At 47.3% G+C, this 24,636-nt stretch overlaps 1 protein-coding gene across 4 annotated transcripts; it reads right to left on the bottom strand.

The window, feature by feature from the left end:
- Positions 1-162: 162 nt before the first annotated feature.
- Positions 163-24,272, bottom strand: LOC144718810 (protocadherin-1-like). Of its 4 annotated transcripts, none has more exons than XM_078594360.1 (9): positions 24,051-24,272; positions 20,875-20,911; positions 16,614-16,692; positions 13,005-13,257; positions 9,071-11,875; positions 8,465-8,587; positions 7,477-7,652; positions 6,263-6,410; positions 163-4,005 (listed from the first exon to the last, which is right to left on the bottom strand). In XM_078594360.1, exons 1-9 carry the CDS (start codon positions 24,070-24,072, stop codon positions 3,671-3,673), a joined length of 3,978 nt encoding a protein of 1,325 aa, XP_078450486.1. In that variant the 5' UTR covers positions 24,073-24,272; the 3' UTR covers positions 163-3,670. The 4 variants fall into 4 exon arrangements, with proteins under 4 accessions (XP_078450486.1, XP_078450485.1, XP_078450488.1 ...); XM_078594359.1 differs by having other exon boundaries at positions 16,618-16,692; positions 20,875-20,951; XM_078594362.1 differs by lacking the exon at positions 20,875-20,911 and having other exon boundaries at positions 16,618-16,692.
- Positions 24,273-24,636: the final 364 nt, after the last annotated feature.

Genomic DNA, 24,636 nt, shown 5'->3' on the forward strand with positions numbered 1-24,636 from the left:
CCTGTTACATGCATGGGGGGGGGGGGTACGCAGATCCAAGCACCATCCAGTCTCAAACTCCGAGCTTCCGAGATCTGATGTATTCAGGCCGATTGGTCATTTGATCGACGCTTGTACCTGGCCAAAGAGCCCTAAAAAGCAGCACACATGGCCAGCCAGGTCTAAAAACAATTAATCGTTTTTTATTTTATTCAAACCGCATCCATTCCATTTTCATTTTGAACATGACAAAAAAAACCTCGCTCTCGAACACTCACTCGCACCGTAAAAAGAAAACATTTACAACGTATATTTTAAAATTAGCAAAGCGGCGCCTTTGTACTTGGAAGCGAAGCGCAGATTTCCCGGCCGTAGGGACAGTGAGTGTCCCTCGGCGACGCGTGTCGCTCACTCAAACCGACGCCGGTAACCTGCGTCAAAAAAGACTTGAGGGACTGCGCGTTGGCAGTGGTGCGCCCACACAGATATCGTCACACACTTGCGATGCCATGTGGCATTTTATTAGTTTCTCATTATTAATCACATTTTGCAGTTTTGGATTCGTGCATTACCGTAACTCAAAACTCCATTTTATTATTTATACTACAGTTTTCCCATTAAAGGGTCTCATAAACTTGTAATTGTTTTGCCATTAAAGTGTTTGCCACACTATCTGTTCATATAAACCCTTTCTTAAATAGTCTCCACATTAATACTACTACATTCCCAATGTCTGAATGTTTACAAGGCACCATACTGCAGAATATATGAGGGTCATTTCCAGTTAACCTGCACTCTCTGCTTTACATAAATTGTGACAAATCGCTTCTCAAATTCGGTGGAGCTGGTCGTGGCAGTATCTAGCAACTCCTGTGTGAAGCTACATCATATGGCTGCGCAAATCAGTCTTGGCATTTCCATACGGTGGCAAACGGTGCGTTATGTACTGCGTGACGGTGTTGTGTTAAGTTCATCATGAAGGAAGATGCCAAAACAGCTTAAATTAAAGTTTGGTAATACGCGTCTCTGACACAGTAGTATAGTTCAGTGTTTCAGGAGAGAGTCTAAAACTGATGAGGATGTGAAATCATGTCCTGACTTTGCTGCATAATTGCCCGAGAGAAATATACACTTTTATCATGAAGGCATGACAACAATGGGAGCAAATCATGTGTAAGAGTGGAATACCTAAAAAAATCAGGCAAGTTTGATTTGGTTTTTTAAAAACTACAGTGCAGGTTAACCATTAACAACCTTTGTATGCTCCAACTCTAAGTCACAACGGTCAGGCTGCTCCCTCTTTTTCTCAGAGGGTAATTGGTCAAAATTGTCTTACGGTTTCTAGATTTGAAGCTTTCGTGACTGCAAGGATTCATACTCTTTGGTTTTTTAGGTAAAGTCACGTAGGTAAAACAATCAATAAAATAAAATTAATGATTCAATTTAGTTCATTTATTTTCTTTTATTGATTGTTTTACCTACGTGACTTTACCAAAAAAACCAAAGAGTTTGTCCTATTGTGTTGGCTTTTTATACTTTCAAGGCAATAATAATTACAAATGTAGTGACGAGACGTCCGTTTGACAACTTGCTGTTGTAACCAAGCAGCTATCAAGGATGATGATGATATCAAACTATTACACGCTATTAATGATGCCAGCGTAAGCAAAATGGACGATCACCGCCCAGTACAGCGGCATCCTCGCAACAGACATAGCGATGTTTTAACAAAAACTTCAAGTCAATATTGTCTATGGACGAAGCGTTTCACTCGCAAACTAATATTACACACACATCCTGTCATGACAACAATCCGCAAATGGTTGCACAAAACCCCCAAGCGGAAACTATTTCCATCTTGTTTGTCTTTGAAAGCTGTAATAAGGGAAGCAAAATAAAATCACCTAATTTGTTTTGTGCAAGTGAACGCCGATCGACACTTGTAATGACGCCACCTCGCACACATCCTTTCCTGGCATTGGCGAGATATTAAATATAAAACAAATTTATTTTAAAAAATACCGTAAGCAATTATCTATTTGCACGTTAACAAAAATAAACATCATAACACCGTCTTTACAAAAATGAAATCACAATCGCACCTCACTTGTAAAACCGTTATCTGCAGAGATGGCCCTCGGATAAAGTTGGATTGGGTTACAGAGTTAGGTAACCCCGTGTAAGGGCTCCCATTGCCAAGGCTAGCCTGGGTTACCAAGGTTATCTTGGGTTAATTAGCTCTTGCTAACGGAGGTTAGTGCAGGTTAATGAAAGCCCGCAAATGTAATTATGCCTGGCATAACAAGTTCTTGTTGACAAGGCTGACGTGTCAGTTACTTCATCCCACGTTAACAAGATCTGGTTAGCACTCAGGTACACGCTCAACTTGATACATTTTAGCCCAAGATAATAAGGTTCAGTTCAGTTTGAAGGTGTGTTAATCTTGAGTTAATGAGCTTTTATTCACAAAGTTAACATGTTTATCCCAGGTTATGAATATCTGTAATTGAGATTTTCAAACGCCGGTAGACAACGTAACACCACCCCCATCACTGAACCCAACATTTTGAATGTCCCCGTTTTAAAGTGCCTAAAGACCCAGACGCATTTTTTTTTTACAAACGAGATGCACGAGCACACAGACCATCACCCCAATTACTCTATGACTAACGTTAATGTCACCATAGCAACAAGCAGTTAGTTAGCGAAATGGCTTATTCTTATTTTTAATCTCCTTAATTAATTTGACATGACACCGCATACCACGCGCGTGTGTGTGGGGTGGGGGTTGATTCATGGGAAGCGGTAGTGTAGCGGTTAGTGCGCTGCAACACCAGTGACGAGTATCTGAACCGGTCATGGGCCTCTCGTAGGTCAACTCAGCCTCAAATGAGTACCTGGTGTGGTGTGTAACATCACCACTGGGGAGACAAAGGTGGCCGGGCATGGTGTTGGCCACGCACCCCCTCACGTGCCATGGTGGCCTTAATAGGCGATCGCCAACAGAATTTTCGCCACCAGTCTGCTCAGGCTATACACGGGATGTTTGTGGGAGGGTTCACGTACATGAATGCTGCATATGGTTGTGTTTGCAAGTGTACGTTCTTGAACGTGTATATGTGTACTATGTGTGTACGCATATGTGTACATGCGCGTGCGTACATTCACACGTATGTGTCTGTATGCACGATGTGAATTTTTGCTTGAATGTGACATACAAGATCAACTTTATATACAATTTGTATGCACACACAGGTACACAACTGTGTGTATATACAGGTGGTCAGATACACAGGTGTAAACAAATTCATTGTGTTAATACGCATGTACACTGTGTGCTTGTAGGTAAGTGTACACACCCATGAGCCCACCCACACGCATATACAGGCACAGGTGTACATGGTAGTTGTACGGATGTACACGCACGCGTATGGTACACGTGCAAGATTGCGCACCTGGCATGCACTAATGTACATGTGAAGTGCACACATGCATACCTGCAGGTACATGATCGCAAGCTTACAACTCGATGGTGTGCTTAACCATGCTGTGCGTGTACACATGGCCGTGTGTATACACACAAACACGTACATACCCACAGACATGTACATGTGCGCGAGTGTGTGTGTGTGCATGCACGTGCATACGCCCGCAAGCACATGCGCACACACACACTCGCTCGTGTACAAGCTCACAACTCGGTGGTGGGCACATGCCTCGCCGTGCGTTCGTGTGGCCGGTCGTAATCCGGATAGCCGTACGCTTCCTGCTCGTAGTCACGGTCTGGGTTACTGTACAGCTGCTCGCCATAGTGTTGGTGCCCCTGGTTGTCGTAGTTGTGCTGGTTGTTGAAGTCGGGTGGGTCGCTGTAGTCGTGCTGGTTGATGTAGTCGTGCTGGTCATCATAGTCCTGGCTGTAGTCATGGGGGTCGAAGCCGCGTGGGTCGTAGACGACATCGGCATCCACCGGGTCTGCGTAGTCTTGGAATTGAGGAGGAGGGTAGCGTGCAATGTCAGGCAGGCGGCCTGTAGCACGAGACAGGGAGGGGAAGTGGTGAGAGCAGTGTGTATAAATGGTGTGTCGGGTGTGGGTTTTGGGATTGGTGGAGAGCATAGTGTGCGTGGAGATTGTGCAGTGTGGGGGTTACGGATGTGGTGTAGATTGCACGCATCGAGTATGTGCAAGTGTGGGGTGTAGTGTGCGGGATGTAGATGCAGTATGGGGTGTAGGTGAAAGAGGAACGTGATGAGCGGCGTCACTCGCAAACGTAATCTCACACCCCAAGGGAATGGACGTAAGAGCTGGACTTTATAGCCCTCCATTAAATTTGATAGAGCTGTAGTAATAAAAGTGATCAACATTTGCTATCATAGAGACCTATTAGATATTTTAAATATAATTTAGATCACATTAAAAGATGCTTCAGAGACCTGTTAAAAAAACACAATTTCATTCACCCAGGAAAGCATTACCGAGTCTCAAAACACTTGTTGAAAGCTTCTGTATACAGATGTTTGCCCAAAAGCATTCATGTATAGTTTGTTACATATTCTGTCACTATGAACTAATGTCAAATTCAACCTCAAGTCCTCGGTCATGGTCCCCCAATCTCTTGTAAGTGACATCACAGACTCTGTAAACTTTGTTTCAGTCAATGGCACATGTTTGGTAATAATTACACTTATAGGTTATACCCATGTGTCAGTCAACTGCTGGATTAAAGCCTATGTACACCGTCAGTCTTGTGGGTTATCTGACCATATTCAACCAGCCTGGTCAGTGCTAAACGGTGAATTTGGGGCAGGTGGGCAGGGCACGACCGATTCAGACATCACTCGCCACGGAGCATAGCCAATTCTGGAATTTAACTGTGGTTGTAGGATTCGTGCGATTATAATTATAAATCCTCCAATTTATCACGTTTTCTCGTCATCCAAAAATCCATATAGCTCCTGCACATGGGCCGATTTCATCGCCCACGGTGGATATGCTTTCGGGCGAGTTCCCTGCCTTTGGCTGCTACTCCACTATTATTCAAGACCATTTGGCCATCATCCCTTCTAGCAACAGGTCTTGCAAAAGACCAATTTGCTTTTTTTAACAACCAATGCAATTGATCGAACTTGGGCACGTTTTCTAATTCATGCATTGCTTTTCCAATCTCTCGGCAGTGTATGAGGATACCCCGTGAGTGGTTGGGAGAGAGTGTCGGTCGCCCGAGTGGTAATAATTCTATATATAACGATGAATATTAATTAGCAGGCATCTGCGTAGACTCGAAAACCTCCAGTTCCGAGAGCGGACGCACGGCCCACGCCGCAGCCAAATATAACTCCCAAGTCGCGAGTGACACCAATTAATGATTAATTATCACGTGGAGCTGCACTGCCGAAGGCGAGATCCCTAACGAACCACCCTATGATGAGATAAAACATCACAAATTGAGGATTTTTTTAAGGCAGGGGAGGGAGGAGAAAAAGTGGCGTAGTGCAATTGAACATTTCGCCATCATTTGTGAGTAACGTCTCTTTATTTGTTGGCGTCTTTTCCTCAAACTTTAATCTGATTGTGCTATTGGCATCACGTCATGAGATGAAGAAACCATTGGAAGTCTCGCAGAACAATGCAACCCTTCACGTTTGTGTTCGAGTAGAGCTCATAGAAGTGGTTATCAGAGCTATCTCTGAAATACATTCAAGTGACCTATGTTCCACGCAGTAGGGGGCAGAAGTTTCCTACCCTGCCAGTGCAATGTTCTTCATGTAATGGCCAAACTGATGGTTTTAATTTCGGAGAGCTGGAAGTTAGCCAAATTAAGTGCAGAATCTCATTTAATAGTATGTGTGCATTCATTCAATAAGGCAAGTCCTGTTGTTAGCAACCAATGCTACCTCATTACAAAACCTGGTTTCACAATTAACGAGCAAAGTTCATTCATCATTAATTAGTACATTTTCTCCATTAGTCTGTCCTCTCAATGGCCAACATTCGGGTGTCATTAACAAACTCCAACCCCTCGGTTAAAAGAACCACAGGATTCCACCTCACCTCATCAGGTTCATGGGGTCACTGGTTGAGGGTCAAAGGTGAGGAGGTTATGCTTCAGGAAAGGTCACATTTTATACATGTTACAGGTGAGCGAGGTCGAAATCGTAGGGTTATTTCAGAGAGTAACAGTTCCAACAGGTGAAGAAATCACACAGAAAAGGCAAAAGGATGATTAAAAATCAGAGGTTAACGGGTAAAGGTCAGGTCAGACGGGGACAGGTTAGAGGTGATTACCGCCAGTCTCGGGGTCGTCGCGCCCACCAACGCTGCCCTCGGGGGTGCTGCGGTCGTGGGTACGGTTCAGGTGATGCGTTGTGGGCAAAGGGGGGCGGCCGCTCATGTGATGCTCGTAGCCGTCATCATATCGGTCTGGTCCCCCATGCTGCACAAAAATAAAATTCCTTTGTAAATTTCCGACATACATGTTACACACAAAGCAACATAACACACGCAACACAATTTACATCATGACACAAGGAGCGTAAAGCAGCCTATGAAACACACAGCACACAAAACCATAAACAGACATGACAACAGAATGTACGCCACAAACTCTAGTACACATCACGTACAGCACATGCAGCATATATAACAGAACATAAAGGACATACACGTGTACACAAGAGCACACAAACAATTGAGACTTTACACACCAGAGCAAGAAAGGCATATATAATACATACAGTATACAATCACCGGAAACATTCTGTATAATGCGGCAACCATGATGAAAAACAAACATCCACTGTACAGCCCTTAACATACCGTTTGGGCAAATGCTGTTGGACTCGGACAGATTTATCAATATGCTACTAACAACCGAATTGGCCTCTCGCATTTGTAACCTTTGTTATGTTCTTATTTGGCAACCACGATGAAGGCTAGCAAAGTGCACAAGGCGTGCAACCAGCACCACACCTGGCCACCTCTGTCTCTCCAGTGCTGATGTTTACACACCACATCAACTGATCATTTAAAGATGTCTCGATTTATAGGAGGCTCAGGATGGGTTCAGGATATCACTCGCCACTGATGTTATCCATGGTAGGGAATCAAACTCAGGTGGCCAGGTTCCCAGCAGACTGCGCTTACCACTGGACCCCCACGGCTCCATTATTAGACAGGGTGATCTCTTTACAGATATGTCACTAAAATAAGAGAAGTTAGGAGAAAACTCAATTTTTATTCCATGCCTCTCTAGATCCGAGGAATCTAAATACAAATGTTAAATCGTTTAATGTCCCTGTGTAAGATAGGGAGTCACAATAATCAATAACCTATTTCAAAAGTAAAGGATCTTTGGAAATTGGTGAGCTATCTATTAACAAATCACCCTGAATTACGCAACACACTCAACACGCCACAAGTGGCGTTAATGCCGGCGGTGCCGGTGCACTGTAGAAAACTCGTCACCGCACAGTGTGGTGGCCCCATGTCCCCGCCGTCACCTGTCTGTGGTTGCTCCGAGGGGCGTCGTTGGCATAACTGCCTCTGCTAGAACCACCACCACCACGGCCCCCAGATCCCGTGACCCGGCCGACTGGCGCCTCCACGAAGGTGCTGAACGATGGAGTATCCGGCTTGAATGTTGACGCTGGCGGGGGGCTTGGATCCCCGTCTGGCCCTGCAATGAGAAGAGGGCATTAACGAGCAACCATCAGGGAGCCGGCATCATCAGACGGGCCAGGAGGCCATCGGTGTCTTTGATAGTTTCGTTGGTCGGTTGGTTGAGTATTTTGTTTGGTTGTTGGTGCGTGAATGGACCGGACCTCTAATTTGAAGCCCTGGGTGCTAATTGGCACTGCCTAAGCTGGCCCGGCTGTTAATGGGGCTTGTTATTATTGGTGCCGCTTCCTACCGGGCTGTCGCAGTGTTGCCGTCTCAGCTCTCCCATATTTCCCTGCCCATACAAATTTGTTGTTGGTTGGTTAATTGGTTGCACAACTGCTTGGTTAGTTGGCCGATAAGTAGGTAATTGGCCGTTTGGTTTGTATTTTGGTTGTAATCACACCTCATTTAATAAGTATCTATTTTGAGTTTTGCTGCAACAATTATTAAACTACGTAGGTTTTTGCCCTGAAAAAAAGGCTCTCAAGTAGCACTGTGGACGACACGCAATGGCACGTAAATAATGACGACACATGGGCAACAGACAACTATGGGGAACAAATGGAGAAATATGGGCACACTTTGAGGGACATGTGAAGAACACATGGAGATGGGACACATTTGGCAGACGCAAGACGACACTTGGACACATGGTGAATGTGGACATAAGTAGGGAACACAAAATGAGCGCAGAAACCCACACGTGACAGAGACATGCAGTCAGATTTTGGTGAACATTACACACGTTGAGACACAGAAACAGGCGAGAGATACACAGAGGGACACATTGGGGACACAAGCAGGTGAGCGGGGGCAGGTGCGTCTCACCAGCGAGAAAGGCTGGGCGGTAGACGCTGGTGCCCCCACCGTGCGATGAGGAAGAGCTGAAGCGGAACCTCTTCATGAACGGCTGAGACTCGGGGCTCCCGGCCAGACGCTCACCCACAGAGCCTGAATAGAAGGGAACAGGCGGACACAGACACATACAGGTAAAACTTTGGCTGGCATAAAAAGTGAGAGCCAATCAAGCGAGCAGATGGACAAGGCAGCAGGTGAAAGAGCGAAGAGAGCAGGTGGCAAAATGAGCGAACGGATGAGTGAGCGAACAATAATGTGGGCTAAAAACAGGAAACTCGTAGTCATGCAAGCAGGTAAATACATGGAAGCAAAGCCACTGCTTGGATGATTTAAGTGTGCAGGTAGATGGGCAGGCATACAGGAAAAATGCTCAGTGAACAATAAAACAAAAGAATGCGAGAGCGGTAGGCACTAGAGTGATTTTAGCAATCGCATAAATGGGCGCCATAAGCAAGATAGTGAAGCGATGAAATAGCATAGGCGAGTGATCCTGCACGTTACCAAATGTGCTCATGCAAACCAGTTAAGACAGCGAGCAAGTAGATGACTGGGGGAGTGAAAGAGCGAGCATCTCACCGCGTGACTGCATCTGGATCCCAGCAACGGCGCCCTTGTTCGTCCTCTGCTTCCTGCGCCCCTTTTTGCTGCCCGCGATGAGGAAATCGCCCGCCTGCTGTGACTGCAAGTGCTGCCCGGATGACGATGATGACGACGACATTATAATGCCTGCACCGCCACTGGACGCGCCCTTCTTTCCGCCCCTCCCCCCACTCTGCCTTCGGCGGCGCCGGCAAAAGAAGGCAATAAGTCCGATGGTGACAGCGAGGAGGATAACGCCCACGGCCGCCACCAGTGCAACGATGGCCCACGTGGGCAGATCGGACCCCGTGCGCCGGCCCAAATTCACCACATCCTCACTCAGCGGTCGCATCAGGCTCTCAGCCACGAGTTGCTCGATGAGCGTCACGTTCTCCACCGTTTCATTCACAAACACATGGAGCAGCACCGGCGCCGCTGCTTCCAGCAACCCGGAGACCGCCCGGACTCGTCGTGACCCACTACCTCCACGATCACGCACACGTACCACTAGCCGGTGCAGCCCCTCGTCCGAGCCGCTGACCGTGCGTGCCAGCGACAGGGCACCCGAGTCGGCGTTCAGCAGGAAGATACCTTTGGGGTTTCCTCCGGCGATCTCGTACAGCAGTCGCCCATTGTCGCCAGCATCGATGTCGTTCGCCGTCACGCTAACCCCTACCAGCATGCCGGCCGGCGAGAAGGTGCGCACGTGTTTCCAAGTGTCGTTGGTATTGGGTGACGTGATCACCGGCGCATTGTCATTGGTGTCGCTGACTGTGATGCTTACACGGCATGACGCTGACAGGGCGGGGCGGCCCGAGTCGACAGCCCTCACGCTAAGTTCATACTGAACGCGAACCTCGCGGTCCAGCACCACGAGTGTGCGCACCACCCCACCCGGTGTCATCGAGAAGTACCGGTTATTCCCACCCGCATCGCCTGCGCCACCAATCCAGTCAGGCCCAGCCTCCCGTACGAGGTTGAGGGCAACGCGGGCGTTGTCGCCCTCGTCCAGGTCGCTCGTTGAGACGGTGCCTACATACGTGCCTACCGACGTCTCTTCCTCCACGAAGAACTGGTACATGCAGTTGGTGGAATTGGAGACGCCCACGAACGTGGGGGCATTGTCATTTTCGTCGAGCACGGTGATGCGCACCATGGCACGGGCCTTGCGCTGGGGCGAGCCCCCGTCAGACGCCTCCACCGACAGCTCGTAGAGCATGCGCGTCTCGCGGTCCAGCGGCGTCGCCAACGTCAGCTGTCCCGTGCGCTTGTTCAGCGAGAACGGCTCTGCCCCAGAACCCCCACCCGCCAACTCGCTTAGCGTGAATGTGATGGCCCCGTTCGCGCCGCTGTCAGCGTCTGTAGCCAAGAGGTTCAGTACGACAGTGCCAGCTGGACCATTCTCACGCAACGACACCTCGTACACGGCCACATCGCCCTCGATCGATGCGGGGTTCATGAAGACCGGCGTATTGTCATTGACGTCCACCACGGAGATGACGAGGTTCAATAGTTTGGAGAGCTTGGGGGTACCCCTGTCCGCTGCCAACACGCTCACATTGTACTGTTGCGCCTCCTCGTAATCCAGAAGACGCGTCGTCTTCAGCAGGAACTGCACCTTGTTGGGGCTGCCGAGCTCTGCTCCCGTCGACGAAGTCGATCCGGCTCCACCGCCCCCGCCAGACCCGCCCACACTGGTGAGCTCGAAGGCGGCGCTGGGACCAGAGGGAAACTCGAGGCGCACATCGACAGTGCCGCTGGACCCCAGGTCTGGGTCAGACACGGAAATGAGCACCACAGGCGTGCCCGATGGCAGGTTCTCGACGATCTTTACACCGCCATCCGGGAGGTACTCGCCTTGCAGCGCGATCACCTCAAATACCGGCGCGTTGTCGTTGTCATCATTTAGTTCCACTGTCACGGTGACCGAGGCGGAACGAGAAAAGTGCCCACCATCACGCGCCACCACAACTAGCCGGTGTACGGGCATCGTCTCACGATCCAGCTTTTCCGCATTCCCCACCGTGACGAGGCCCGTCGTGCCGTCCACAAGCAATGCCGCCTGCGTCGCCAGCGACGTGAGCTTCGTGTGGAAGGAGTAGGTGATGGCACCATTGGGGCCAGCGTCAGCGTCGGCCGCACGTAGCTGCACAACACTTGTGCCGACCTTTGAGTGCTCGGTGATGCGGACGGGCCGCGTCGGCGGGTCAACGAACACTGGCGCATTGTCATTGGCATCGACGACAACAATGGTAAGCAGCACCGAGCCCGAGAGCTTTGGGCTGCCGCCATCCTCGCCCCACAGCAGCAACTCGTACGAGGGCACCGCTTCGCGGTCCAACTGCTCGCGCAGCTCCAGCAGGGCCCGATGGCCCGTGCCACCATCCCCATCAACACCAACCCCGCCGCCATCATCATCATCATCGCTTTCGTAGAGGCTGAAGGGCCCGAGCTGGAGCCCATCTCCGCTGGCCGCCGAGATTCGGTAACGCTGTATGCCGTTGTCGCCATCGTCGGGGTCAATGGCACGGGGCAGCGGCACGCGGCGCCCTACGGCCTCGCTCTCAGAGATGGAGACATTGAGATGCGGCGCACGGAAGGCTGGTGCGTGGTCGTTGATGTCGCGCACCAGAAGCTGCACGTCGAGGAGACGGAGATTACTGGAGCCTTCGCCCTTGGCCATGGCGGCAACCTGCACGGTGTGCATGAAGCCGGTGCTCCTGCACGCGTCGGGCTCCTCCATGCACAGAGCCTCACGGTCAAGGCGTAAGGCCACGGAAAGCTCGCCCGACAATTCGTTCACTACACACGGGGAGGGGGTGCAGAGGGGGAGAGAAGACACATGGGGTGCAGGGTGTAAGAAACACACGCAGAGGAGACAAAAAGAAAAAAGGCACAGGGTTAGGACAAGAGACACGGGGATGGGGCACAGGAGGACCAAAGACATGGAAGGGAAAAAACACATGGGGATGAGACAGAAAAGAAACACGGGCAAATGAGAAATGGGGACAGGACCCATGAGGGCAGCGAATGTCACTTGCAACAGTGTTGACAAGGGGCTGTGAATTATTGATATTATTAAAAACTAGCAACTCAATCCACTGAGGGAGGCTGCATATTGTCAGGGATTTTACCATGGAAAGAAGTTTTTGCATAAAAACACAAGTAGACGTACAAGTAGGGCATAGGCTTTAACAAACGTGCATGCTCATCGTGCTGGTACACAAAAATATTTGCATTTAAAAATAATGCATTTTGTTGTTGCCAATATTTTTCAAATGCTACGTGAATCTGACCAATGTTATCGAGTGGTGGAGTACATTTTGCAGAGATTGGTTTCGGGGGTGTTGTAGTCTTCATGAAAATATATTAAATGTCACATTGACAGAGACAACGTATTATTTCCAAGGCACAGATAAAAGTAGGTGTGTAGTGGTTGTGCAGTGTGGTTTATGCCGGTATCGGGAGGCCTTTCATCCAGCAATGGATCGACATAGGGCTGTAAATGATAAGAATCAGAATATATTTATACTGGAAAAATCCAATGAGCTATAAAGCTCTGTTCAAGATGTCCAGTCGGGGCGGGTAAGAACGTTATAACAACAAACAATACAAAAACATGATCAGAGTGCAAGGTACAAGAAATGTAAACAAATAACCCAAACACATACAAATAATCCATCCCCATCCTACCAAGCAAAGCCCACCGAGGTATTAAGTTATTTTTCACAAGCGACCTGGTTACAAATACAAGTTCAATAAAGTGGCCCATTATTTGGACATTTATAGCAGCAAAATAATGTAAATAATCACAACTTAAAATACAATATCTTAGCTACCCCGATCTGAATCAGTGTCAGTAAAGAGAGATTTTCACTTAGAAAGCGTTATGCAATTGGTCATAGAACTTAAACCCGTGTAGAGTGCTTACCTTTAATGAGATGCTTGGCCTCTGCCGAATACATGACCTTAAACTCCAGGTTAGGTCCCATATCAGCTACTTCCTTGCTTTGCCTGAGATCCCCGATGAGGTATCCCACTTGAACCTCCTCGTCCACCTCATACAGCAGGGCCCCCTGCACCAGCGGTGTCGTGGAGACCAGTAGCAGCAGGAAAAGTGATGCCATTGGCAACCCCATCACCGCAGGAGGCATGGCACACCACGACGGCGCTGCCAGAGCCGCCTGGACAGAAAAAAACAAGTATTGTTAGCGCCTTTCCACGTTTACCAATCTTCTCGGTTAAAATGCCAATTTAAGTGGTTATGTGTCAAATACAATCAGATTGGTGAAGACAAAAACCGAAATGAAGAGACATAGCGAGGGGAGCATATTTAATTTGAGACCAAAATCAAGTTAGGAAATAGCAGAAATCATCTAAGCAAACAAGGAGATGATTTAAGACCAACTCTTAACAAGATGCAAAGCCCTAAAGGGGCAAAAAATTATCAAATGGATGTCAATTGACACAATTAATTATATTAAATAACGGAGCGTGCAATTAAAATATGGGGAAATGTAAAAATTATAAAAACACATTGTGTGAAACCACCAGTTAGATCAGGGGTCGTCAAGGACCACCATCTTGTATTCACATGCTGTTGAAATATTGAGTGTTTTACAGAATAAAAAAATGTCTCTTCGTGTTATTTCAGTTGCTGATCCCTGAGAAAGATGGATCAGTGGCTGTTATTTATAACCAGCAGTCTTGTAACAATGTCACCCTGCTCTCCTATAGGAACCAATGAATCTCCACAATTCAGGGTGCACGTTTGATTCACGAATAAATTCTTATTTTTGCTGCTGCGGTGTGTATAGCACCTCTAGCGGGTGAAAAATCATTTGACTGTGGAAAATGTAGCAGTTATCCAAGCTCTCACAACCCAAAGTATAAATATTTGTTTAAATAGTAAAAAGCATTTACAAAAATATTACGTTTCACCGGTATGACGATGTATATGCAAAATATACCAGATGAAAATAACCGAGGGTTAACAATGTATTTTTGTACATTTGAATAGATGTTCACACGTTTACAGTTTTGTTTTATAGGGGCCAGGGTATCCCTTGAAAAAAAAGTGAGTTATAATCAATCCATTTCTTGTCTGGTACCCGTGGGATGGGGCCGAGGCGCAGTGGTTAGCACATTTCGCTATGAGCCCGGCGACCTGAGTTTGATTCCTTGCCCTGGGTTAACATCAGTGGTGAGTGCTATCCAGATCAGTCTTGGACACCCTTTTCACCAACCTGCATTGACCAGCGTGGTCAATTATGGTCAAACAACCCCCATGAAAAGTGTGGGCGGATCTTCATCCAAAAATAGGATATTTAAAGGGCTGTAAATGATTGTCGTATAAAGTGTAGGATTTAATGAGTATGCAATTAGCTGTTGCATCACTGGACACCTAATAATCGGATAAGAGTCAATTGTAGATAACTGATCATTGTTTTAACGCTGTGGACACACGAATTTGATTTTGCCAAGACGAAAGTACTCTGCAAACCCACTGGCTATCAGCAAAGATTCGTTCATGAAGCCATCCAGATATATAAACAGACAATTTCAACCGAGAAGATGGGTACAAGTTGAGCAATCATTGTTGGAAGGACGTTAATAACCAGTTTAGGTCATAACTGGCTGTGATGTTCTCTTCATACCTGCCTATGTTAGCAGTTATTTTCGACTCCGAGTTACATTCACTAACACAGCCACCATTGCTCGTTTTCCTCGATGTGGTGGTGGCTTTTGCCGAGCGCTCTCCGATTTTACATTTGCATGCAAATTTCTTACATTGACATGCTAATCTCTCACAATACAATGGCCTCCCCCACAGCTTCATTGTCGTGGGTATGGCTCAGCTCGCCGATCTTACATTTACATGCAAATTTCATCTCTAGCCCCACCCATTCACCCTTGGGCTAAATGCATCTCAAACCTACATGCATCTCAAACCTTTATAACATCCTGCCTTAGCAGCTCTCCCACCATATATTTTTCCTGCCTCAGCAGCTCTCCCGCTATAGTTTTCACCTGATGACGATTGCTTGTGTTGCGATCGAAACGTCGTGATATTGTTATTTGTATTATTATTACTTTTCTATCTACGTGGCTTTACCGAAAGACCCAAAGAATATGACATTGACACTTTGTTGTCTTCTTCTTGGTTCTTTCGGTAAAGTCACGTAGAAGGGAAGTAATAAAATAATAAAAATAAAACATAATATTATTTTATTACTTCCCTTCTACGTGACTTTACCGAAAGAACCAAGAAGATGAATCCCTGCAGTCACGAAAGCTTTAAATCAAAACTTTGTTGTCTGATCGAAACAGAGACAGAAGTGAGTCGCTCAGTAACTGTCATTGACTGAGATAACATTAGAGCAGACATTTTTATGTTTAATCGCTGCACGTACCAGGACTGAGTTTCCCACGATTGCGACCTCTCAAACGGAAGGTGAAACTTTAAGTCTGAGATCACTGCTGTGTCATCAGATCACCTCATTACACAGCGTTGCTTCACTGATGTGGAAACACATTTTTCTAGACTTTAGCTCCACAAAACAATACAGCAATAACCAGAGGTGTGGACTCGAGTCATGTGACTTGGACTCGAGTCAGACTCGAGTCATGAATTTGATGACTTGCGACTCGACTTGGACTTGCATAACAATGACTTTGTCCCACCTATGAGATGTGGACTCGAGTCATGTGACTTGGACTCGAGTCAGACTCGAGTCATGAATTTGATGACTTGCGACTCGACTTGGACTTGCATAACAATGACTTTGTCCCACCTATGAGATGTGGACTCGAGTCATGTGACTTGGACTCGAGTCAGACTCGAGTCATGAATTTGATGACTTGCGACTCGACTTGGACTTGCATAACAATGACTTTGTCCCACCTATGAGATGTGGACTCGAGTCATGTGACTTGGACTCGAGTCAGACTCGAGTCATGAATTTGATGACTTGCGACTCGACTTGGACTTGCATAACAATGACTTTGTCCCACCTATGAGATGTGGACTCGAGTCATGTGACTTGGACTCGAGTCAGACTCGAGTCATGAATTTGACGACTTGCGACTCGACTTGGACTTGCATAACAATGACTTTGTCCCACCTATGAGATGTGGACTCGAGTCATGTGACTTGGAGTCGAGTCAGACTCGAGTCATGAATTTGATGACTTGCGACTCGACTTGGACAACAATGACTTTGTCCCACCTCTGAGATGTGGACTCGAGTCATGTGACTTGGACTCGAGTCAGACTCGAGTCATGAATTTGATGACTTGCGACTCGACTTGGACTTGCATAACAATGACTTTGTCCCACCTATGAGATGTGGACTCGAGTCATGTGACTTGGACTCGAGTCAGACTCGAGTCATGAATTTGATGACTTGCGACTCGACTTGGACTTGCATAACAATGACTTTGTCCCACCTCTGGCAATAACCCATGGGATTTGTCTTATCGCTCGTGGGAATTTATGAGATTTCTTAATTAAAAAACTATTCTTGAAAAAAAATGCAGACCTGCCGGATTTGAGTAGCTTGACAGGTCTTGGTAGGCACAGCACGGAGATGTGGAGATTTTATCTGGCCCTCTGGAATCCTGAGACAGACATACAAGGGATGACAGAATGCGGGTTCGTGTTAGAGGCATGGGGGTGTGTGCGTGTGTGAATGTACCAAGTGCTATCATCTCTATTGGGGCAAGGCATTCGGCTCAGTGGAAATTGTTGCAGTTATCAAAGCTCTCACAAATAAAAGGTATAAATAAAATATATTTTGAAGTTGTAAAAAAAAAATGTTTAAAAAATGTTACAGTTACACCGAGATGTGAAAACAGTACCCCAATAGAAGAATCAGAATCTTTATTTATCCTGGAGAAATCCGATGAGCTATGAAGATACTTTTCACAGATGTCCATTAGAAGGGGAGCCCATACTAGGTAACATGCTTTCAAAGTTATTCCAGGGACATTAGCAGATGTTTTCTCAACAGTGGATTTAAAACAAATGGTACTCAAGCGTATATCCACACACAGGCCAGCAGGTTTAAGGCTAAGGCAATCTTGTGGAGATGCAGGCCAGGTTAGAGTCAAATTGGTTTATTTGAGGATGTTGTGCCTGACTAGCCAGGTCGCTGGGATGGAAGCACAAGAGTAAAAGAAATGTACGACATGACAAACAGGGCACACTTACAAAGTAATAGGTACGTGAATAACCACCTCTCATACACAAAAACACTCATATACAATAACTCACACACAATTTCGATTTGAAGCTTTCGTGACTGCAGGGATTCATCTTCTTGGTTCTTTCGGTAAAGTCACGTAGAATGGAAATAATAAAATAATAAAAATAAAACACAACGCTGCTTGCGTTGTGGCCGAAACGTCGTGAGAAGTATTTTATTATTTCCATTCTACGTGACTTTACCGAAAGAACCAAGAAGACTCACACACACTCATACAAATACAAATAACCAGAATCACACGCGCGCATAAGACAAATATCTCTTGTGAAACCTTACACAAACTGGGGTACGTGCCGTTAGCAAGAACCTATTAAGACTTTTATAAAAGACATTCCCGGCACAATGCCCTGCCGCGTGTCTCCGGAGTAGTCATGTTTAGACATAACAGGGATGTTTTTTTTTTTATAAGTCACTGGTTTTGGCCTGAGTTTAAATAGGAAATGCCCAGGCCCAGTTCAGATAACAGTCACTGGTGTTGGCCGTGAACAGGAATCGAACTCGGGTAGCCATGTTCGTAGAGCAGCGTTAACCGCTATGCCACCACTCTCCACACACACACATTAACACACGGTCACACACACATTAACATACACACGTCACACCGAGTTTGGCGAAAAACAGTTGTTTGGGCGTCGCAAGCTCAGACCTGTTGGGACTCGCGAGTGAACACGAGTCTCGGAGTGACACTCGCACATCCACACACGAATGCTTTCCAACAAAGACAAAAGATCCCCCGTATAGCCTTTACCAGACTGTTGGGGTAAGTGGCTGTTAGAGAGCTCCTACCAGTTACATACACACACATGCTTCCACAGCAGTTAGATAAATACACAACCGCATGCTTTCACAACAGTTACACACACATGCATGCACCCTCACGCATACCCATGCTTACACACCAGCAACACACACTTACACATGTGATGATACATACGATCAGGCTTACATATTCGCTCAAACACTACCTGAGAATCAGAATATGTATTTATACTGAAGGAATCCGATGAACTATAAAGCTCTTTTTCATAGATTTCCAGTCGGGGCGGGTAAGAACGTTACAACAAACAATACAAAAACATGATCAGAGTACAAAGTACAAGAAATGTAAACAAATCACCCAAACCTACAAATAAAACTAAACCATCCCCATCCTACCAGAGAAAACCCCACTGAAGTATTAACTTCTTTTTTAAAAGCAGCCTGGCCACAAATGATAGCTCAACAAAATGGCTTATCATTTTGACACTGATAGCAGAAAAACATATCTAAATAGTCAAAACGCATGTTTTCTAAATGTGGAGGGAAAAACAGGACGACCCAAATAAAAAATCTAAGCGACCACAGGCACCATATGCAAACTCCAAATATACAACAGGCGTCAGGGTCGGGATCGAACCCGCGAACCTCCTACATACTAAACACACACACACAGATGCCAACACACTAGTGACCCCTCGCTTACATTTAAACCCACCTCGCATAGTACACTACCACCCGCACACATCCTCACCAGCTACACACATGCACCATAATTACACCAGTTCATACACACCCTCAAAATCGATCTCACCTCACACCCACTCAGACATGCACCCATGTTCACGGACAGTCACACCATCTCACACAGGTTCATGTGTATGCAAAAAAGACAAAAAACCTTATTATATCCATTAACACGGTTGGGGCAAGTGCTGTTAGCGAGCACCTATGAAGGCTGACAGCAAACAAGGAGGGGGTGTGTGGCCAGCACCACGCCCAACCGCCTTTGTCTCCCCAGTGGCTATGTCTACACACCGCACCAGGTACTCATTTAAGGTAGAGTCGACCTAGGAGAATTCCAGGACCGGTTCAGATAATTGTCACTGGTGTTGGTTGCCGTGAGTGGAAATCGAAACCCGTGTCGCAGTGCGCTAACCTGCTACACTACCGCTCCCCACATTACGCACACATGTACTCACACACACACAACAAGTCTCTTCTTACACACTACACAAGCACACCTATGTACTCCTTTTCGCACACACGCAGTCACCCAATAATGGGATTGGATGCTTGGAATGCGGCGGGATGCTGAATAATGATGTTCGCACACATTTTAATGGTGTGAAACACAAACAATTATAGTGTACAAGCACGGGTGTGAATACACACGCTGTCGTGAACACACAAACGGCAGCTTTGATTATCACGGTCGGCTACGTACGGTGGGAAAGAAGTTCAACACCGATGCCCACACACATTAACGTCTAGCCACACTCAGGAAAAACGGTGTACACATTCACAAACACTAATATGCACATTTACATTGTACACACATACCCTATAACGCTAACACACCTAAACCTTATATGTTCATACGTACACACACCCTTACAAGTAAACACGCACACACCATGTACACATACACACACCCAATACACGCACCCCTTACACAATGAATATAAAACACACACGTCCTGCGCACTCAACACCAAACCTGTACACACACATCTATAGAACGTAAATAAAAAGCATCCCCTACAGCCTGTACACACACACCCTGCACATCCACCCTCTCCATATCTTGTACACAACAACCCCCTATACATACACCCTGTAAATAAAAACACATCACTCCACCTGTAAATACAAATACCCGACATACACACTAGTGCGCCATGTACTTGCACAAACATCCTGCAAACTCTGTTCATGGACCACTCTGTAGTAGATAAAATAAACCCCTAGACCCTGTACATAAAGACACACCCTGCATGCACCTCCACACCCTGTAAATGAAATATAGCCCTCGAACCTGGACAGTAGATACACACCTAGACCCTGTACACAGGCTACAAGGTGCACATACTGTCCATACGAAGACATGCAAACACCCTATTACTGTACACAACACTGCATTTTCTTAGCTGTTACTTGGACTTTTACCTGGCAGAGAGAGAGAGTGGAGGCGAGACGCAAAATGTGAAGGGGATATGTAGAGTGTGCAATGGAGAGAGTTCGAGTGTGTGAGAGATGGTCAGAGATGGTGAGAGAGAGGGCCAGAGATGGTGAGAGAGAGAGATGGAGAGTGGCAGTCTCTTGAGCGACTGATCTATTATCCAAGTCTCATGAGTCAGGGCACCTCCGATTAGCACGGTTGGCTACGTACGGTGCGCGAAAGAAGTTCACGAGATGAACATGAGAGGAGACGAACAAACAGAGACACGCAGAAAGGTACACAACAGTAAATAGCAGAGAGAAATACACGATTGCGCAAAGACAAAACAAACGTTCACGGTATTAAATTGAGGCGAGACAGATGAAGCGAGACATGCAGAGTATGTATAGCAGACACTGCAGCATGTGAATAAGACACATACACGTGTTCATACACTACCGTAGATGTCGGAGACACATTGATAGACAGAAGTGTAAGGGAAAGACGCACACATACATGTAGTGTCGGTAAATTGAGACAAACTGACAGAAGCAGACAGCAAACCAGATACAAAACTCCCAGACACTGTCGTACACGTGTATGGGAGGCACAACATACCAGTTTAGTCCTCCGGTGTAGGTTATCGGGGCAGAAACTGTCAGACAGTCGGAGTCCGAGACGGCAACGAAGACGAACTCCGGAAGGACGAGAGAACGTCGAGGGGCAAGAGAGAAGAGGTGGCGACAAAACAGAGAAATCGGAGCGTGGAGATTAGCGGCAGAGTCAGGATCCTCATTAGGGACGCGAGAGGCGGGCTCTCACGTGGACGTGTGTGTAATTACGTGGGCATGCGTGCGCTTTTGTCATTACTGTGTGTGCGCGATGACTCGTGTGTGTGTGCGTGAGAGTCAAAATTGTCGTGTACCACAATGTGTGTGAATAAAGGTGTGTGGGGAGCGGTGGCGCAGCGGTTAGCGCACTGCGCTACGGACCCGGCGTGACCCGAGTTCGATTCCAGCTCACGGCCAACGCTAGTGACGATTATCTGCACCGGTCCTGGGCCTCCCCCAGGTCGACTCAGCCTCAAATGAGTACCTGGTGCGATGTGTGAACATCGCCACTGGGGAGACAAAGGCGGTCCGGCGTGGTGCTGGCCACCCACCCCCTTGTGTGCCGTGCCGGCCTTCATAGGTGCTCGCTAACAGCACTTGGCCCTACAGTCTATACGGGGGATCTTTTTCTTTGCGGTAGTTTACACCTCCACACCCGTGTGCGTGTGTGTACAGAAACCTGTGTACAGGTTTCCGTGTCTTTATAGTAGCGTGTGTGCAGGTCAGCATATTTGTAGAGATGTTTGTGAATTAAGTATGTAGATTGATGTATGTTTGTGCGGAGGTGAGCGCGTGAAGTGCGTCTACAATTATATAGGCGTAAAGATAACTCGCTTATTGACTCAAAAACACACAAGAGATTTCCCGTATAGCCTTTAACAAATTGTTGGGGAAGCACCTACGAAGTCATTCCACACAGCCACGTGCGTTATATTACGCACGATTACTCACAAAGGTGCATGACACGTTACAGTACCACACTGAATCACTCACCCATACTGTGCCCTGCACATGTGCGAACGCAATGCCAGTGTACGTACTGGACTGCGTTTGCAAGCACACGTGTGTGTGTGTGCACGCCCTAAACTGTAGTGGTATAGACAGTACTCTATATGTATATGTACTTATGTATGAACTGCACTACACGTGTCTACACAGTGCAAGTATGATGCACTGCACTAGACACACACACACACGTGTATGCATGTACAACAGCATGTGTGTACTGTATAATTATACACGTGTGTGTACGGACATAATGTTGAGTATCATTAGACCCGGCAATGTTCCCATCAATACCAGTCAAAACATCGACCTCAAAAGATGCTACGAGTGTTGTTAAATGTTTGTTTTCCGGTCTGTAGAAATGTTTCTGTTGCGATGTGGTGTCTCGTCATTTACAGATTTGAACATCAACACTACACGCTGTAGTAAGTGACATAAACAACTACGACTCTGCGTGTACATCCACTTGTGACCAGGAGCGGCCAATTATTTGGTTTATCCATTAATCTAATTGGCATGAGACTAAATGCAATAAACAAGACTGTGCAACTTTTAGACTGATCCTGAACAAAGAGTGAAACCCAATCAAAATCTGCGCAGTAATGTGTGTAGCCCAAATACCTGTACAATACCTGTACAGGTATTTGGGCTGTTCAGACTTTTACAGCTATGGGTAGTAGAGGAGAGACTCTGCGTTCTAACCTTTTTATAATATCATTACATATTCGATTAGTGTAAAATATACAGTACTGCATACATCAAGTTAAATATGTTAACTAGTGCAGGGCCTGGGAAATTAACTCGGGTTACCAGCCTCAAAGTCAGCCGAGGTCTATCAAAACTGTGCAGTAGTAGCGCAATAAAGTTTCAACACATTAACCATGAGATCTCGGCACAGTACTAAACACCTGGACAGGTGGCAATCCTATAATTACCATAGATCTATATCCGACAGCTGAGACAACGCACCTGGGTCTCTCACACCCCGATTTAGCCATTAGGAGCAGCTAGGGGAGAGAGGGGGGTGGTGAGTAACCATCATGGCAGGGCTGCCCATGAAAGGGAAAAGGGACGATTAGCTCCAGGCATAGCACAAAAGAGGGAGCCTCCACATGGGGCCTGGGTTTTTTCCCTCTCCTTTCTCTCTCTCTCTTGTTGTCGCTAATGAATAATGGGGGCCCTTCGTGGAAATCTGCCCCGGGCCCCCCTGAAACCTATGGGCCGCCCTGCCACCGCCACATCTTCCTCTACTTTGCTCGTCCATCACCCCTAAATCGGGCAGGAGGAAACAGCGCGCATGTGCGTTTATGGGCGATAACGGACTTCGTTTTGTGGTGAGGTTTTACAGAGGTTGTTGCTATGGTGGTGGTGGAGGTGTGGTGGTGATCACGGTTAATACACGAGGTTGTTGCGGTCTTTAGTGGTTGTGAAGCCGATGGAAGCGGGGATCGTGATGGTGGCAGATGTGGGTTGATAGTGGAGGTTTGGTAGAAGGAAGTGGTAGAAATGGTTGAAAACCTGTGATGGGGGAGGTATGTGAAGGTGGTTGCGAGAGTGAATGGTTTCGTGGTGGAAACGGTGGAGGTGACGGTGGTAGTGGTGCTCATCGTGAAGGCGACTGTGAATGGTATCAATGGAAGTGGTGATGCCAAAGTTTGTGGCAGCGATGTTGAATATTAAAAAACTCAACCCATTCGCCCAGTCTCCCGACAACAACAACAGCACAGGCCAGATGGTATTTCCAAACGTGAAGGCAAAGTCCTCAATGATCGATCATCTAAGCGAATAGAGCACGTTTATACGAAGAAGGGCAAGACTCCAAACTTCTCCACTCAGGCAGGGCAAAGCAAGTCAACTAACCCCGTTGACCACCACACAATCCACCTCTCTCACCTCCGCCACCGGCCGGTGTGTCCTTTGCTTTATTGAGACAAGCGGTCGGGTGGGTGTAGTCAAGAACCAGGTGAGCTGCAGGTGATAACCAAGATGATGCTCTTACCACCACCACCCCCTCCTCTCTCTCTCTCGGCGCCACCCTGATCGCTCTCACAATCCTACCCACGTCTGCACAGGTAGCCCCCCGAACGAACCCCTCCATTATCCACCTCTAAACCCACCCGCGTCTTCAGTCAACACACCTGGACAGGCGACCCACCAACCCCCACCACCCCAACTCACCTTGGCGGTCACGGAGGCCCATGCGGGTCCACGCTAATGCTGTGATGCAGGAGTTGGTGCTGTAGTTGGTGCTGTAGTTGGTGCTGTAGTTGTTGCTGTAGTTGTTGACGATCGCGGTGATGGTGTTGATGGTGTTGATGGCGCTGCCGATAATCTAAGGGGCCTTCGTCTTCTCCGCTTTACCTGCCGACGCCCAGGTGACGTCACCTCGTCGATTGAATAACGGACGTGACGTCACTTCCGTGGGGGCTGGGGGGAGAACTCGTACGGGCGGCAGGAAGTGGAGGGGGGGGTCACGCACCTGTGTGGGGCGGGGGGGGACTCACAGAGCCGACCGCACTGAGGCTCCCCTGGTGCCCCTCGATGATTCACAGGCTGCAGAGCTCGTGACTGAGGCTCAGAGCCACACTGAGGCTCTCCCATCTCGATAATTCACAGCCTTCAGAGCTCGTGACTGAGGCTCAGAGCCACACTGAGGCTCTCCCATCTCGATAATTCACAGGCTTCAGAGTTCGTGGCTGAGACTCAGAGTCACACTGAGGCTCCCCCCCCACCCCCTCGATAATTCACAGGCTTCAGAGTTCTT

This window comes from Lampetra planeri, chromosome 5 (genome assembly GCF_965212315.1).
Source record: "Lampetra planeri chromosome 5, kcLamPlan1.2.h2, whole genome shotgun sequence".
Lineage (NCBI taxonomy): Eukaryota > Metazoa > Chordata > Hyperoartia > Petromyzontiformes > Petromyzontidae > Lampetra > Lampetra planeri.